Source organism: Ictalurus punctatus, chromosome 13 (genome assembly GCF_001660625.3).
Source record: "Ictalurus punctatus breed USDA103 chromosome 13, Coco_2.0, whole genome shotgun sequence".
NCBI lineage: Eukaryota > Metazoa > Chordata > Actinopteri > Siluriformes > Ictaluridae > Ictalurus > Ictalurus punctatus.
Genome location: NC_030428.2, coordinates 18,472,702 through 18,491,164, shown reverse-complemented (window position 1 = coordinate 18,491,164; position 18,463 = coordinate 18,472,702). Strand labels below are relative to the sequence as shown.

Here is an 18,463-nt window from a genome sequence, read left to right as displayed (position 1 = left end):
TTCACCACATTGTTCACCATGAAGTATGGATAAAAATGATACCAAACATGCCCTGGGAATTACTGTAATTAAATACAGTTCAGATGACCAGGTTTGTTCTACCTAGTATCTCTGAAACAGATTCCTGATTATTTTAACCTTAATAAAATAACTGCCAAAATTTATGAATCTTCTACAGTATATTGTATGCAATATGATAATTCTAATACCATATATATATATATATATATATATATATATATATATATATATATATATATATATATATATATATATATATAATGTATAACGAATTGCAAACCTGGTGTTGTGTCAACACATAAGAATAGTTTGATAATATTTCTTGGACAACTTGTCTCCAATATTTAAGAATTTTAACAGAATGAACAAATGAGACATTTAACATTTGGGCTCCATTCTTTCCAGGAGTAATCAGAACAGCATTGCCTGACATGGATCGAGAAGCAAGAGAGCATTATACAGTGGTCATTCAGGCCAAAGACATGGCAGGACAGGTGGGAGGACTCTCAGGCTCCACTACGGTTAACATCACACTTACTGACGTCAATGATAACCCTCCCAAATTTCCTCCAGGTGAGTACTACAGCACAGACCATTTTTAGTGTATATCTCTGTCATGGATGTGCCGGAACGAATTCTGTACTAAAGTTCACATTATCCACTGCACCCCACTGCATCACTGTCACATGACCACTTGCACCTGATTCACATTGTTGTTAACGAGCACTCATGTATATAGTCACAGTTTGCACTACACTCCTTGTGTTGTGTTTCTTTCTTTGCCATTGTTTCTGTGTTTATGGTCTTTGTTTTATGTTTATTCTTAGCCTTAGTTTTTTTGCCACAACTTCTACAGATTCTGTTTTGTTTGTATTTTTATTAAACCTAATCTACACTTGCATCCATCTCCGCCTTTAAACGTGACATCAATGTCGCTGGCCCCATATTATCTGGCTTCTAATAACAGTGCAGTTACATATAAATTATAAATACAAATATATTGCAATCAATGTGGTTACTGAAAGATTACTGTAGTACATCTTATGTATATACACAAGTATCAACTTCAGTATTAGCTCTTGTAAAAGCACACAATATATAAAACTAAGCAAACCATTAGCTTGATCATTTTTGAGTATACAAGTTTGTCTTGTAATCAGGACATGATGATTCAGATTTTATTTCTTTAGTCTTGGCTATCAAGTTGTTGCTAATTGCTAAATCATGTTAGTATACAGTATAATCTAGTTGGGTTGGTCTGACAATAGCACAATTTAGGATTAATGAAAATGATCCTTCTCATTTTTAGGTGGAACCTTTTTCTTTTTTTTTAGTGTACAAATTTAATTACCCCATACCTTTTTACCTGAGAGAGAATGAATATCCTGGTATAGCTGTGAAGACACACTACTTACACAAACCAAAACTGAAGATGATATATACTGTATGTGTATTTATATAGGACACAATACTCTAATACATCTGTAAACATACATATATAAATATAAATTGTTACTATTTGTTGTATAGTTCATGTAAAAATACACCACTACTGGAGACACAAGACAATTTATGACTAGTCATAATACAAGTGATTATTGAACACAAAAACAAAAAAAGGTTGACTGTCACTCCAGGTCCCTTCAGCCATACAGACAACAAACTACATTACATGACTTAATCACATGCTGTAGTTCACCTAACTCCTAATTACAGACACCTGAACTCAATTAGACAACCTTTAAATAAAACAGACTGATGCTCTCAGAGTGTCTGAAACCACTCTCTGTTCTCGATGTAGTGCACTGTATTGGGTGGCTGTCATTTTGTAGTGGTGTCTGACTTTTGAGTGAATAACTTCATTCTCTGAATTCGTTCACTTGTTTATACCCACAGGTTCTCAACTTGTATGCTGTACATTTGTATGTTGACTCTTGCTCTTGCCTAGTTTTGCCTGTTTGTAGATAATATGATCTTAAATAAAGATACACCTCTCCCACCTGCCTGAAATTTGAATGTAGGATGATTGTCACCATGGTGTTTTGTTTTTTGTTTTTCTCCACTGGGTTTGCATCATTCCTGTTTTACATCAGTCACAACCTCCAGCACAATTTAATATTAATTCAGCGATTCATACCTTTTACTTTTATCCATTTGTTTATTCAATTATTAATTTTGTTATGCAGGCCCTATTGGTCATAAACCTGTACTTTTTACCTTTAGGGCCAGTTATGCATGTATTCCTTTCTCATGTATGAGTCCAATCTTATTACAATGTGGGATATTATTTCATTGGCACTCTGAAGTACTATGTCTAATCATTATGTATTGGTGAGCAGATGTTTCAAAAGCATTCATAAAGACAAAATAAAACACTTATAAGCTATGAATAATGCAATGATATTATAGGAATGTATTCAGTTACTGTACACAAAAATACTAATCCCATCATCTCACCTCAAAAAACAGTGTTTGGAATTCTAAAGCACATCTATATAAAAGGATTTTCACCATGTTTATATACTGTTTTCTTTAAGATGCTCTTCAGTGCTAATGATATTAACAAACCATTCTGTAGCATGAGAGCTTATGTGTTCATTAGACCGTTTCCTGTGTGTCTGCAGAAAGCTTCCAGGTGTTTGTGCCTGAGTCTGCCCAGGTGGGGAAACCAGTGGGAAAGATCAAAGCAGGAGATGAAGATGTGGGCGTCAATGCTGAAATCAAATACAGTATTATTAACCAGGAAGGAGCCAATGTATTTTCAATAGCTACAGACAAAGACACACGAGAGGGCATCATTAGTCTGAAAATGGTACTGAGCCATCTTCCAACATTTGTTTCTCATTCTATATATTACAATGTTGTGGAAAATTCAGACACCATTCAAAAACCACATCAATAAAATTTTTGTGTTTATTGCGTGGCTGTCTTCAACTGTCTTCCACTTCAACACAGTATGGTGTCAGGCAGTTTTATGTAATATCAATACATTTTGCACGGAAAAGAAAATTCTTACACCCTAGTTATAATGTTATCTTGGGTAAAGCCTAATATTATATTTCCACTGATGTCTCATGCAGTACCAATAATCACCTCACAGTTCAGGGTTCCTGCCTAAGATCAGAGAATGTGGAGCTCCAAGAAGCAATCTCAGTCTCTTGGTCTGCTCAGACCAGCAGTCACCTGAGGTTACAAGTCATGTTGACAAAAAACTTTCAAAGGACACTTTAACCTCAAGAAGAGAAAGAATCTAAACATATCTGATCACTTGCAGCAGCTCTGCTTTTCTGTAATGCAACTGTTTAGCTGACCCGAAGATAATACCAGGCTCTTCATTTAAAGAACCAATTATTTGTGCAAAAAGTTTAAGGCCCACCACACAGTGAGCCTTATTAATCAAGCTGGATATAAACAAATCATTCATGGTAGCATTTATACAAGAATATGGTATTAATGAAAATGCAGTTTGTTTGAAAAAAAAGTTATATCCTATGAGATCTCCTGAGTTTGTATGAATTTAAATTTAAGGAGACAATAATGCAGATCATAATTGCCATTAGTTAACATATTTACATACAGACTATGCTGTCACATTTAAGTTACGCAGACAAATTTAGTGATTTTTTTGTAAAATTCACAACATTTCATTATTAACAACATGAAAAAAGCAGTCCAAATAAGAAAGGTCATTAAATTAGGACTAATGCAATGGGACCCTATGAAAAGAGAAAAAGTTAGTGTATGTCTCTGGTAGCTGAAGTGCAGCAATGAACTGTAAAGGTGCTTGGTAATTTACAGGTTATTGACGTTTATCTACATAAACACTAGTATGAAGAAAATCAACATTACTGAAACTGGCAGGAATTATTTTGTATGGTTTGGCCTATGAAAACATTTGCACACAACTAAAAGTGAGGACCATAGCCTCTAGTCAAGGATTTGGTCAATGCCACTATTAAAATTTGTGAACATTTATTCAGAACTTTTATTTGTGTTCTGATTTGAAAAAAAAAAACAATTAAGCAACTTTCCATTGTTGTCTTTTCAGCCACTTAACTATGAAAAGAAGAGACAGTACACTCTGCATATCACAGCAGAGAACACACACCTTGACCCTCGCTTCTCCCATCTGGGATCATTTAAGGATAATGCCACTTTCAAGATAACAGTTGGGGATGTGGATGAACCACCTGTTTTCTCAATGGATTACTATATTATGGATGTCTATGAGAATGCAAAAATTGGCACAGAAGTTGGATCAGTTACAGCACAAGATCCAGACAGCAAGAATAGCCCGATCAGGTAGGAAGGTAAAATGGTTCATATATGGCATGAGTATATGTCCAATTTATTGAAGATGATATTACAAGTTTGTGTGTTATTTCTCACCATCACACTGCTACCCCCTACCCATTCTGTCTAATCTTCTGTTTCCCACCTTTATCTCTTTCCAAACAAATTTACCTTTCTCTTTTGCTAATTTATGTCTGTGATAAAGTGTTGAAAGAGTGAAGGTTTTGTGGGGTGCAGTTATGTGGCTGGTCTGCATATTTAGACCATTATCTGTAGACTTCAAATAAAAAATAATGGATGCACCCTCCCACATGCTATGCATAAGTAATCATAAGATTGTACAAGCTTTAAAACCATAATATATTCTTGGCAATGTTCTGGCATAGAGGCCCAACTCTGCCTTTATTTAACCTTTATCACCTGATCCTTCTTATTTTGTCTCTCTTTAATTTGAAAATGATAACTTAGTGAGCTGCATAATGTCCTACATTACTATGTCCTACAGAGGTTCTCAACCTTTTGTAAGTAAAGCCCTCTCATTATATATATAATATACCTAATCTGCTATAGATAGATAGATAGATAGACTTTTTGTTTTTTTGCTTGTTTGTACTTTTTTAATTACTTTTCGTAACTTGTGATTTTTTTTAAATAACTTTTATAGCTTTTATAAAACTATATAATGGACAGGTATGGAACATGAATGATCAATAATGCTCAAAAATGATCAAAACTACTTTGAACAAGAGATCTAGGCTGGAATAACGTGGACTATTTTACATGTGAAACATGTTGCATTCAATTCGTCTTGCGTTCTAAAAACATTTGCATCATAGGAATTGTGTAAATTGGGACGAAGGACGCGTCTCGTTATCCATGACATTGTTAAATCTCCGGCTCTCAGCCCCACTCTGAATAGAGCAGACGCAGAGAGAGGTGTGAGTGCAATAAAATACACTGAGTACCCAAATGATACCCTGTCTGTGTTTTTTTTTTCTTGAAAACATTTTGCGCCCCCTTTTAAACCCAAACCCTCTGTCCCCCCCGGTTTAGAACCACTGCCCTACTATGACCCCACCTTTCTCTGTGTATCTCTAGTGTACAGGATGATGGTAATAAGTACAATCAGAGTTCTCAAGATCAGTGGACCACCAAAGTTAAATGCTATGAAACTTCTTTTTTTACCCAAATTTTTTTATTAAAAAAAAATCTTTCAACCTTTTAATCACAACAAATCATTCATGGTAGCATTTATGCAAGAATATGGTATTAATGAAAATCCAATTTGAAAAGAAAGTTATATCCTTTGAGATCTCTTGAGTTTGAGACAATAAAGCAGATCACAGTTGCCATTAATAACTACATATTGACATACAGACTATGTTGTCACATTTAAGTTACACACACAAATTTAGTGTTTTTTTTTGTGAAACTCAGAAAAATTTCTCATTAATAACATGAAAGAACGCAGTCTAAATAAGAAAGGTCATTAAATTAGTACAAACACAATGGCAGGAAACAGGAAAAAAGTTAGTTTATATCTCTGGAAGTTGAGCTGCATTATGAAAGATTTGAAAGCGCACAAAAATGAGCTGTAAGGCACTTGGTAATTTTAACAACATGTCTCTAGAACAGCCATTCAAAAGTACTCTTGTTCATGTGTTGTATCTCCCTCCAAGTGAGATGCAAAAAATACAGTCCCCTATTGCAGAATCCAGTCATATACTTTGTGAGCAATTGTCCTGAGTATACAATACCACAATGAGCATGGGCCATTTGGCAAATTGTCTGGCATACATGCTCATCCGTTAGGGGCATCACCAAAGCCATTAATAGCAGACCTTACTGAGCTTATATAACAAACCATGGATGTCAACCACTCTGGCATAAACCTCGATGCCAATCTGGTCCCACTAGTCTGCATGGCCCTGGTACACAGGTGGCGCTTTGCATGCGGCGACTGGCAGCAAATATTGTAAGCACGTGTGAATGCATTTTGTGTTGTGTTTATTGTGCGTTTGTTATTTTGGAAAAGTGTTAGTTACAATGTAAACTGATGACCTATATCTGTGCGGAAGGTGAAGATGGAGTTGCCAGTTATAGCTATAATTTGGATTTTACTGTTAATCTCATGCCTTCATATAACGCCTGTGAGACCTACCATGTAGCTCCAGTACAGCCTTGAATTTCTGCTTCAGGGGCATCGTCCTTACTATGTTCGATATCCAGTGGATTTTATAAGATCGCCACACTTTCCGAACAATGGTGGCTTTATGGCAGATGCCATTCAGAACAATGATGAATCAAAAATATGGAAAACACAGAAAAGAGGCAAGAAGGGTGATGTGCGTCAAAGATTGAGAAAGCAGCGTCTTGGTAGGATTTCCTTGCCGACTATCGTAATGGCAAATATTCAGTCTCTACGGAATAAAATTGCTGAACTACAAGTCACTTTACATGTTCACCATGCATACAGAGAGGCCTGTATTTTTTCCCTTTATAGAAACCTGACTGAAAGCTTGAGACACCAATTCTGTTTTATCTCTTAATGGCTTTGGGACTCCCCTGCAAACCAATCAAGATTCAGTGATCACAGGTAAAACACAAGGAGGCGGCATTTGTCTATAGCTACTCAGTAATCGTAAGAGAAACCTTGTGTACCCAAGATATTGAACTGCTTTCTGTATAATTATGGCCATTTTACTTACCTCCAGAATTCTCTCAACTTTTTGTTACGGTGGTGTATATTCATCCTAAAGCAAATGAGGATAAAATGAAGGAGACTGTTGAACGTATTGTTTTTAAATTGCAAAATGTTTCTCCTGATGCCCCTAATTTTATCATGGGGGATTTTAACCACTGCTCTTTGAAACACACTTTGTGAAATTTTCAACAGTATGTTACCTGTGCAACACGATTTAACAAGACTTTGGACTTGTCTTATGGTTCTGTCAGAGGTGCATTAATTAAGTCCATTAATAATCCACCCTTGGGACTGTCTGACCATAACACTGTGTTTTTAATTCTTGTGTATAAAACTGTTTTTTTAAAGTATAAAGCTGTAAACAAATCTATTAGGAAATGGTCTGCAGGTTCATCTTTAGCTTTGCAAGGACGATTTGATTGCACCATCTGGGAGGTTTTTGAAAACTCATGTTCTGATTTTGATGAATTAACAGATGTTGTAAGTAGTTGGATTAATTTTTGTGAGGATAAGCCTATCCCTCAAAAAACTATATGAACATTTGCTAATATTAAGCCATGGATAACTAAACTTGTAAAGTCCCTTATGATTGAAAGAAATATGGCATTTCCTGCAGGTGACTCGGAAAGGAAGCATGATTTCCAAAAACAAATAAAGTGTGAAATTAGGAGGGCCAAAAATAGGTATAAGGAGGAAGTAGAGGGGAGTCTAGACTTGGCTCTGCCTGGGAGAGTATGCATACTATATCTGAATCTAAGAGTAAAAGTAATGCCCCTACAAAATTGATTGGTTATCAATTTGATATACAGTTGGCACAAGAGTTGAATACTTTTTATACTGGATTTGATGTGGAGGATTTTCTAGCGAAAAGAATGTGCTTTGGATTGAGACTATGTGTAATGTGGAATGTAATTTTTTTTAATCAGCAGGATGTTATACAAGTTTTTAAAAAGAACAAAGTGGGAAAATCCTCTGGACCAGATAAGATTGGGGGACGTTTACTTAAGACATGCGCGGATCAGGTGGGTCCTGTTTTTTATAATATAGTGCATCCGGAAAGTATTCACAGCGCTTCACTTTTTCCGCATTTTGTTATGTTACTGCCTTATTCCAAAATGGATTAAATTCATTATTTTCCTCAAAGTTCTACAAACAATACCCCATAATGACAACATGAAAGAAGTTTGTTTGAAATCTTTGCAAATTTATTAAAAATAAAAAACAAAAAAAGTACATGTTCATAAGTATTCACAGCCTTTGCTCAATACTTTGCTGAAGCACCTTTGGCACCATTTACAGCCTCAAGACTATTTGAGTATGATGCTACAAGCTTGGCACACCTATTTTTGGGCAGTTTCTCCCATTCTTCTTTGCAGGACCTCTCAAGCTCCATCAGGTTGGATGGGGAGCGTTGGTGCACAGCCATTTTCAGATCTCTCCAGAGATGTTCAATCGGGTTCAAGTCTGGGCTCTGGCTGGGCCACTCAAGGACATTCACAGAGTTGTCCTGTAGCCGCTCCTTTATTATCTTGGCTGTGTGCTTAGGGTCGTTGTCCTGTTGAAAGATGAACCTTCGCCCCAGTCTGAGGTCCAGAGCGCTCTGGAGCAGGTTTTCATCAAGGATGTCTCTGTACATTGCTGCATTCATCTTTCCTGACTAGACTCCCAGTTCCTGCCGCTGAAAAACATCCCCACAGCATGATGCTGCCACCAACATGCTTCACTGTAGGGATGGTATTGGCCAGTTGATGAGTGGTGCCTTGTTGTTGTTCACTTTCAAAGGAAACTTCGATGTTGCGTTTAGCATAACACTATGGGAAGCGCCTCTCACGCGTGACCGGTATCTGAAGCTTGTGTAAAATCATGCCTATTTATAGGCCTGTCATGCTCAGGTGACGTGGCAATTAAGCGCGACGCGTGATATAAATATGGCACCTGTGAACCGCGCCCTCTGCCTTTATTATCTTCAGCGAAAGACTGCATGTCAGTTGTTTGTGTAAAGAAACAAAAAGACACTTCATTTCCTCGCTATCTTTTCTCAAAATCTCAGAACTTTTCTATCCCTTTAAAAAATAGAGAGAGAGAAAAAAAAAAGGAATGAGCGAGAGAGAAAAATATGAGTGAGAGAATTCAGGAAGTGTGTTACGGCTTGCTCCTGTTTCATCACGGGGAATAGTGCAAACTTTCTGACTGAAGTATTTAGGAGTGTAGCATGCTATGGCAGCCTCCAGAGGCTGCGCATAGCAATGGCTACATTAAACAGCTTGGCTCGCGACTCACGCTCTTCTCGGAAGCCGAAGCGAGTTGGGTTTCGGAGCCTCGCGGATTTGGGCCGGCCGCTGCCGAGGCAGCTAGCCGTCTCAGGTTCGGGGAGTCTCTTATATATAAGGAAGAGGAGCCGGAGACGAGCGTTGCTCTATCTCTTACTCTGTCTTCCAAGTTCGGCTCTCCGCTGGATTTTGAAGCTAGCGTCGCGACTCCTCCTTCCGCTATTGAAAGCCAAAAGGGGAAAAAAGTTTTTAAAAAAACACACACACAAAAATAATAGTAATAATTCCTCTCTGACTCTGAGGAGCCAGAAGGATTTGCTAAAAACTGAGAGCAGCATATAAAGAGCTGCTTGAAGTGATTACTACGGCTAGATGAGCCTTTTTCTCCCCAGTGAAAGTAAATCCTTCACACTGCTGAAACTCCCCTTTCTTCCAGAAATGCATGACAGGATATCAGGCTTCTGAGGGAAAACCATGCATAAACTGTATGTATAACCCCACTATGTTTGATTGTTCAGCCATTGTGGGGAATGAACGGCATGGCTATTTAGCTATGCTACAGGTGGAGGAGGCGCTTGTGAGCTACGTCGCCCTATCAACAGCAGATAATTAGGGGGGCCGGCTTTGCCATCCAAACCACCGTGTAAGGCCACCATGGCATTGGTGGGCAAGGCCTATGCAGTAGTAGTCTTGTTTGTGGGTCACTGCAGACAATGACAGTGTTGCAGGCCTACCAAGCAGACCTCCTGAGTGAGCTCGACATATGGCGCCATTCAGCCAGTTCCTTCCTTGTTGTCTCGAGCTCACCCGGGCATCCACAAGTGCAGCCCGGGCCAGCACTAGTGCAAGGGAGACCCAGAAGGCGAGTATGGCAGCCCGCCAACCCCTGCAGACAGCCAGGGGAACCAGGCGGCCACAGTCATGGCCTGCTACTAGGCCTGATCTGAGAATGGACATAAAGGCCCAGCAGGCAAAGAAGAGCGGTCCTGAGGGGCCATGGAGGAACGTATCAGGGGACATGAGGTTGTTAGGGCAGTTAGCCCCCAGTGCTACTGTAGGGCCTCCCCTAGCCAAGGCGGTCCCCAAGTTTTCAGTGTTCACTGGTCAGCGAGCTGTCACAGGGCAACAAAAATCTGATGCTTTCCCTCCAATAGAATGTGGAATAGTCAACATCACTAAAAGACCATCTGGCAGCGTGGAAACTACTGCCAAATGTGGATCCATGGGTTCTGTCTACCGTAGAAAAAGGTTACCGGGTCCAGTTTATAGCTCGACCCCCCTGGTTCAGAGGTGTGCTCACCACAGTAGTCAGCACAGACCAGAGCCCGACGTTAGCACAGGAAGATCCCTCTTGGACAAAGGGGCCATAGAACATGTACCTCGTTCCCTGAGGGAGGGAGGTTTTTACAGCCATTATTTCTTGGTCCACAAAAAATAGGAGTATGCGGCCAATTTTAGATCTGCGTCATCACTGTACTCTTCGGACATACAGGTTCAAGATGCTGATGCCCAAACTTACCGTCCCACAGATTCAGTTTGAGGACTGGTTTGTGATGATAGAGCTAAAAGGTGCATATTTCCACATAGAAATATCGCTAGCTTTATCACCTCACACCTTCACAAAGTGCATGGATGTTACTCTGGCTCCATTGTGACTCCAGAGCATTCGTGTACTAAACTACCTGGACGACAGGTTAATTCTAGCACGGGGGAACTGGCGGTTCAACATCGAGATGTTGTTCTTGCCCAAATGAAGAGCTTGGGGCTCAGGTTTAATCTCAGAAAAGTATGCTTTCCCCAATGCAGTGGACAATTTTTCTAGGGGTTATAAGGATTCTACTACGATGAGGGCGTTTCTATCCCCAACATGCGTAGGGTCAATCCTACCAACACTGAGCAAGATAAAGCTGGATCTTGGGAGACTATTGGCACTTATGGGCCTATTGCCCAGGAGACCATTCAGTCGTGGCTGAGAAGTTGGGGGTTTCGTCCAAGGACGAAATCTCAGAGAATAATCAGTGTCACGCGGCGATGCCTATGTGCTCTGAAAATTTGAGTGTCCCCTGTTTCCAGCCTTGGGTCACACTCTAGGGGTGTCTCCTTAGTGCAAGATGGTAATGACAGACACCTCCCTCACGGGCTGGAGCGCGGTCTTAGACAGCTGTCCAGCTCACAGTCTCAGGTGCGGCCCTCATCTGGAGCAGAGTGGCTCCATCCACAAGTGATGGAGTCCATATGGCGAGGTTTGGCCAAGCGGGATTGCATGTGTTCGCCTCCGAGGAGACAACGTGGTCACCATTTCGGCCAGCCATGCCCCTGTTGATGGAGCCTCTGTGGGGCAACATCCTCTAACTTTGAGTTTCATGCGTGATGTCAGGTGGCTGAGGCCCATCTGCAGGCCGTGCATACCTTCCTGGAACCTTCTGTGGTCCTGGAAGGTCTGTCAGGTGCCCCATTTGAGCCCTTAGAGTGGATCTACTGTCTTAAGCCAGAGTGCTGATTTATCACCCTCGGCCAGAACTATGGAAACTGTGGGTCTGGCCCCTGAGGGACACCAGCTCATAGATTATGGTCTCACAACTGAGATTGTAGAGACCATGTTAAATGCTAGAGCACCATCCACAAGGAAATTGTATGCACTCAAGTGGCAGCTTTTTGTCTTGTGGTGTGAGGATCGTCAGCTAGACCCAGTGAACTGCGCAATAGCTACAGTCCTGGAGTTCTTACAAGCTAAGGCCTTCCTGTATCCTATGCCGGATGATATTCCTAAAGTGCCTACATCGGCTTCCCACCCTGTGGTGTTGCAGGCTTTCTGCCCTCCTCCATTCCCCACACCGGAACAAGAGAGAATGCACCTGCTGTGTCCAGTAAGGACCCTCTGTACTTACGTCCACCGCTATGGCCAGTGGCGTAAGTTGGAGCAGCCGCTGGTCTGCTTTGGCAGCAACAGTAGAGGTGATGCTGTGTCAAAGCAGTGCATCTCTAATTGAATAGTGGAAGTAATCTCTATTGCTTATGAGGCGTGCAGTATCGCTACGCCTCTGGGCATAAGGGCTCATTCCACTAGGGAGGTCGCCTCTGCGAAGGCTTTGCCCTCAAGGGGTATCCTTACAGGATAAGTGTGCTGCTGCAGGGTGGTCTACGCCAGACACATTCATTCATTATTACAGCCTGGATGTTCATTCCACCCCAGGCTCGAATGTCTTGCTGTGACCCTCGTGCTTGGGTCTTTTTGAACAGGCCGTACCCTCGGTATGACAGAGTGGATATTCTCGTTCCCATAGTGTTATGCTAAATGCAACGTCGAAGTTCCCTTTGAAACGGAACGTCTGGGTTACCACCCAGTTCCATGAGAAGGGAACGAGATGTTGTTTAGCTTTATCATACCAGGGCAGGCCTGTGAATTGCATCTTCGCTTCAGATAATAGAGGCTGACGGTGCGGTTCACAGGTGCCATATTTATATGACGCGACGCGCTTAATTGCCACGTCACCTGATCATGGCAGGTCTATAAATAGGCATGATTTTACACAAGCTTCAGATATCGGTCACGCGCGAGAGGCACTTCCCATAGTGTTATGTTAAGCGCAATGTCTTGTTCCCTTCTCAGGGAACAGGGTTACATGCGTAACCCAGACGTTCTTCTGGAAGGTTCTCCTCTCTCCACAGAGACACAATGGAGCTCTGTCAGAGTGACCATCGGGTTTTTGGTCACCTCCCTGACTAAGGCCCTTCTCCCATGATCGCTCAGTTTGGCCGGGTGGCCAGCTCTAGGAAAAGTCCTGGTGGTTCCAAACTTCTACCATTTACAGATGACGGAGGCCACTGTGCTCATTTGGACCTTCAATACTGCAGAAATTTTTATTTACCCTTCCCCAGATCTGTGTCTCGATACAATCTTGTCTCGGAGGTCTCCAGACAATTCCTTGGACTTCATGGTTTGGTTTGTGCTCTGACATGCATTGTTAACTGTGGGACGTTATATAGTCAGGAGTGTGTCTTTCCAAATCATGTCCAATCAACTGAATTTACCACAGGTGGACTCCAATCAAGTTGTAGAAACATCCCAAGGATGATCAGCGGAAACAGGACGCACCTGAGCTCAATTTTGAGTGTTATGGCCAAGGCTGTGAATACTTATGTACATGTGCTTTTTTTTTTTTTTTTTTTTTTTTTTTTTTATAAATAAATTTGCAAAGATTTCAAACAAACATCTTTCACGTTCTCATTATGGGATATTGTTTGTAGAATTTTTAGGAAAATAATTAATTTAATTAGGGATGCACTGAATGTTCGACAACCGAAATTATTCGGCCGAAAATAGCAAAAAAAAAGAGCATTTTCGGTGTTCGAACGAATAAGTGAAAAGGCCGATTAAATTTGACCGAACGTTGACGTGTTTGATGACGCGACCAAATAGCCTAGCAATGAGAGTGAGACGGACTAATGTCACGACCTCGATGAGGGGGCACGCGTGCACAAGCTACATGCATGAGCCACGTGCTTTTCGGATGTTTACTGTGGACACGTGGGTTTGTTTTGTTTCTGTTCCGGAGTATTCTGTCACGTTGCGAGACATAAGGGAGTAGAGTACGGAAGCAGGTAAAGAAGTATTTATTTAAGGGCAGGCAGACAAATCCAAATCATAATCCAAAAAACTTAGTCAAGACAGGCAAAGGGAATCAAAGTCATGGTCACAGAAAACAGGGTCAAAACACAAAACAAGAAACACGAACTAGTACTATAGACTGGGAACAGAAAAACCAGCAGGGACTAAATTATATAATCTATAGTTTAAACTAACTAAATCTATCAAGGAATATAACATTAGCAACATATCTAATTATACTATATCTACTCTAATACTCTGCGAGGTGTACAGGGACGTGAGCGGTATATATCCCCAATATAATCAGCCGTATATATAAGCGAATAGAACCATTTTTTGCACTCTTGTCAATGCACTTTTTAATGCACTTTTTTGTTGTAGGCTTCAGAGTGTTACATTCTTTCAGCAGTCAGTTATAGGCCTAACATAGGCTATTCAACAGGGGCTCAAAGATGACCACATAAAAATATTTTTATTTTACTCATTTATTTATTTAAAGTTATATTATACCTTGTTGGTAGCCTATACCTGCTGGAATGAAAAAAAAAATGTTCAGTGTTAAATAAATATTTTGAAATTGTAGTTTTTGTAATTGATTTTTTTTTTCTTTGGAAAGCAAGACAAAATAGTAAAAAGCACATTTTGATGATTTAATTTATGCATTGGTGAAAAAATGGCAAAATAAATGGAAAAAATGCGAAAAAAAACGTGTTCGGTATTTGGCCTTTGGCCAAGTTTGTCATTCCTATTCGGTTTTGGCTTCGGCCAAGAATTTTCATTTCGGTGCATCCCTAAATTTAATCCATTTTGGAATAAGGCTGTAACATAACAAAATGTGGAAAATGTGAAGCGCTGTGAATACTTTCCGGATGCACTGTATGTTCCAAAATTCGCTTTATTTTCAAAAAATTCCTAAATTGTGTAAAGAGGCCATAGTTGTGCCTGTAGGGAAGACAAGTTATCCTAAGGCTCTAAATGATTTTAGACCTGTTGCTCTGACATCTTTGGTAATTAAATGTTTTGAGAAATTTGTCAGGGATGAACTTTTATTGAAAACTCAAAGTCTTTTAGAGCCGTTGCAGTTTTATTATCGGGTCAGAAGGGGAGTTGAGGATGCCTCATCCACTCTGTTAAATATGATTATGAAACATCTGGAAGGAAGTAAAACCCATGTTATATTGCTCTTTGTAGATTTTCTTCAGCTTTTAATACTATTCAGCCCCATGTTTTAATAAAGAAATTGATTTCGGAGTTTAAATTAGAATTTATGATAGTGGGGTGGTTATTAGATTTTTTCAAGTGAAAGAATGCAGAGTCAGAGTGAACAGTACCTTCTGAGAAACTCATATTACGTCCATAGGGACTCCTAAAGGATGCTTTCTCTCACCTTTGCTTTGCATCTTATATACCAATGATTGTGTGAGAAAACACACAGATAGGTTCATTTTAAATTTGCAGATGATACTGTTATTGTTAGTTTGCTGACTAAGGATGAGAATTGTCATGGTCCAGTGGTGAATGATTTTATGACATGGTGTGACATTGCCTTTTTATAAATAAACTTAAAAAATACCAGAGATATGGTAATTGATTTTAGATCTAGTCCATTGGCTCTTCAACCCACTAGAGTGAAAGGTCAAATGGTTCAATGGGCCAGTAGTTACAAATATCTTGGGCTTATCATTGTTAATAAGTTGCATTTCGATACTCATGTTGATGCCGTATGCAAAGAAGGCCAGCAATGGTTACACTGTCTTCGGAGGCTCTACTTTTAATATCACTAGGACTCTTATGACCATGTACTATAAATCTTAAATTGAATCTGTACTTTTATTCATTATATGCTGTTGGTATGGTAATGCAAGTGTTAAACATAGAAACTCATTGAATGGCATTGTCAACCAAGGAAGTAAGATTATTGGCATTAAAGAGACCGGGTTATCAAATAGCTTTGAACGGTTTGTCTTACAGAAAGCTAGAGCGATTGTTGCAGATTGAACTCATCCACTGTTCTGTGAATTTAAAATGCTTCTTTCTGGTATACATTATAGTATACCTAAATTTAAAAGCAATCGGTATAGACATTCTTTTATTCCCATTGTTGTAAGGATTTTCAATTTGAAAGATGTCAGAAGGTTGTGTTTGCTGTTTGCGTTTTGTTTGTGTGTTTTGTATGATATGGTTACAAATTTTTTGCTCCACCAAAAATTGCCCTTTGGGCTTATAATAAACTTCGAACTTTAACACTGTTGTGACTAGAGACAGTTAGATGCTGATCCCTGCCAAGTAGATTAGATCCTCTGACTGATGCTATATAGAGTTTGGCACCGTCAAACAGGCTGATGGAAACTATGGGTGTGGCATCTTAGACCGTCACACAATAGCTGAGCAGTTTACAAAGCTCCAATAATCACATTTTGCATAGTCAAGTGCCTACCAGATTTAGGCAACTGACCAGTTGTATGCATACATATGGTGTTTGGGCAATTTGTGTATGTTGCAGTCGTAACAACCTTCTGTTATCATTCTTAAAATTATCCAAATTGGCTAAGAGTGGTGTGGTCTACACTGTTCGACTCAGTTTGGCCCCCTTTAAACCTCTTTCAATTTGCAATAATAGTGTTGTGGTATGTGGGTGAACTATATTATCAAAGACTTTTGCCAGCTTGCAGTTAGCTGTTTTTTACTGTGGCCCAATCCAGCAGTCCAGCCTCAAGTACTTACTCCTGACTTCATGAATAATCTTCAGACTGTTCTTCCAGGAAAGCAAGACATCACCTGCCTGAGCAAGTGCTATGAGGTTGCTAAGATATTATGCTGAAAGTAGAGCAGCTTAGTGCAAGACAGACCAGCTCTTTGTTTTAATGGTATATGCTAAGGAACTCTTCTCTCTAAGCATCTTTGGGTGGTTGAGGTTATTTCACTTGCTTGTGAGTCTACAAGACATATGCTCCATTAATCATTGCATTGTTCTACACATGTTCTGGGAACATCTTTGGCAGCATTTGGAGGCTCCTACTCATACTTTTCATCTGTGTATGATCCCTGGCGTCAAGGAGTCCTCCTTGGGGGGATTCCTCATTACACTTTGTTTAGATCTATATGTCCTCCTCCTATGAAACACTGTTTGTAAATGGAAATATAGCAACACTAAACACATCAGATTCTAGTGATAGCTGTGTTCTTGAAAAAAAAAAAAGATGTTAAACTAATTAGTGAGAATGTATACATTATTACTGTCTATTAATTTACAACCACAATTCCAAAAAAGTTGGGGTGCTGTGTAAAATGTAAATATAAACAGAATGCAATGATTTGCAAATCTCATTAAACCGATATGTTATTCACAGTAGAACACAGAAAACATATAAAATGTTTAAACTGAGGAAATGTACTGTAGGGAACCTAGCCAGCAGTGGGCAGAGTACAGACACACAGGAGGCCATTTAAGTGGCAAACGTGGAGAGTTTATTTAATTCAATTCAATTCAATTTTATTTGTATAGCGCTTTTTACAATAGACATTGTCTCAAAGCAGCTTTACAGAAATATCAACATGGTATACAGATATTAAAGGTGCGAATTTATCTCAACTGAGCAAGCCACTGAGTGGCGACGGTGGCAAGGAAAAACTCCCTAAGATGTTTTAAGAGGAAGAAACCTTGAGAGGAACCCGACTCAGAAGGGAACCCATCCTCATCTGGGTAACAACAGTTAGTGTGAAAAAGTTCATTATGGATTTATATGAAGTCTGTATGGCATTAGGAGCAGCCGTAGTCCCAGCAGTCTGGAATTAAAGAAGATTTGAGCTCCATCCAGAGGCAGAAAGGATCTGGATCTCTAGTATCTCCATAAATTCGTGTGTGGCTCGGCGAAAGGAGAGAGGGAGAAAAAAGATAATTATGACTGCGAAGTAGTAGAACAGAATCTAGTCAGGGTAGGCTTGAGTAAACAAATACGTTTTAAGCTTAGACTTAAACACTGACACTGTGTCTGAGTCCCGAACACTAATAGGAAGACTGTTCCATAACTGTGGGGCTCTATAAGAGAAAGCTGTTCCCCGTGCTATAGCCTTCACTATTCGAGGTACCGTCAAATAGCCTGCATCTTTTGACCTAAGTAGGCGTGGCGGATCATATAAAACCAAAAGGTCGCTTAGATATTGTGGCGCGAGACCATTTAGTGCTTTATAGGTTAATAAAAGTATTTTATAATTAATGCGAGATTTTACTGGGAGCCAATGCAGTATTGATAATATCGGTGTGATATGGTCGTATCTTCTAGTTCTAGTTAGGACTCTAGCAGCTGCATTCTGGACTAACTGGAGCTTATTTATATTCCTACTGGAACATCCAGACAGTATGGCATTACAGTAATCTAATCTAGAGGTGACAAATGCATGAACTAGTATTTCCGCATCATGTAGTGACAATATGTTTCTTATTTTAGAAATATTTCTGAGATAAAAGAAGGCTATCCTAGTAATATTATCTACATGAGCATCAAATGATAGGCTGGAGTCAATAATCACTCCAAGGTCTTTAACTGCTGTACATGATGAAACAGA

At 39.7% G+C, this 18,463-nt stretch overlaps 1 protein-coding gene across 1 annotated transcript in view; it reads left to right on the top strand.

The window, feature by feature from the left end:
- Nucleotides 1-18,463, top strand: part of LOC108273706 (cadherin-18) — a 163,752-nt gene that overhangs the window by 107,454 nt on the left and 37,835 nt on the right. The window contains 3 exon segments of the mRNA XM_053685169.1: nt 427-594; nt 2,646-2,833; nt 4,070-4,323. Of these exon segments, the coding sequence (XP_053541144.1) occupies nt 427-594; nt 2,646-2,833; nt 4,070-4,323 (610 nt within the window).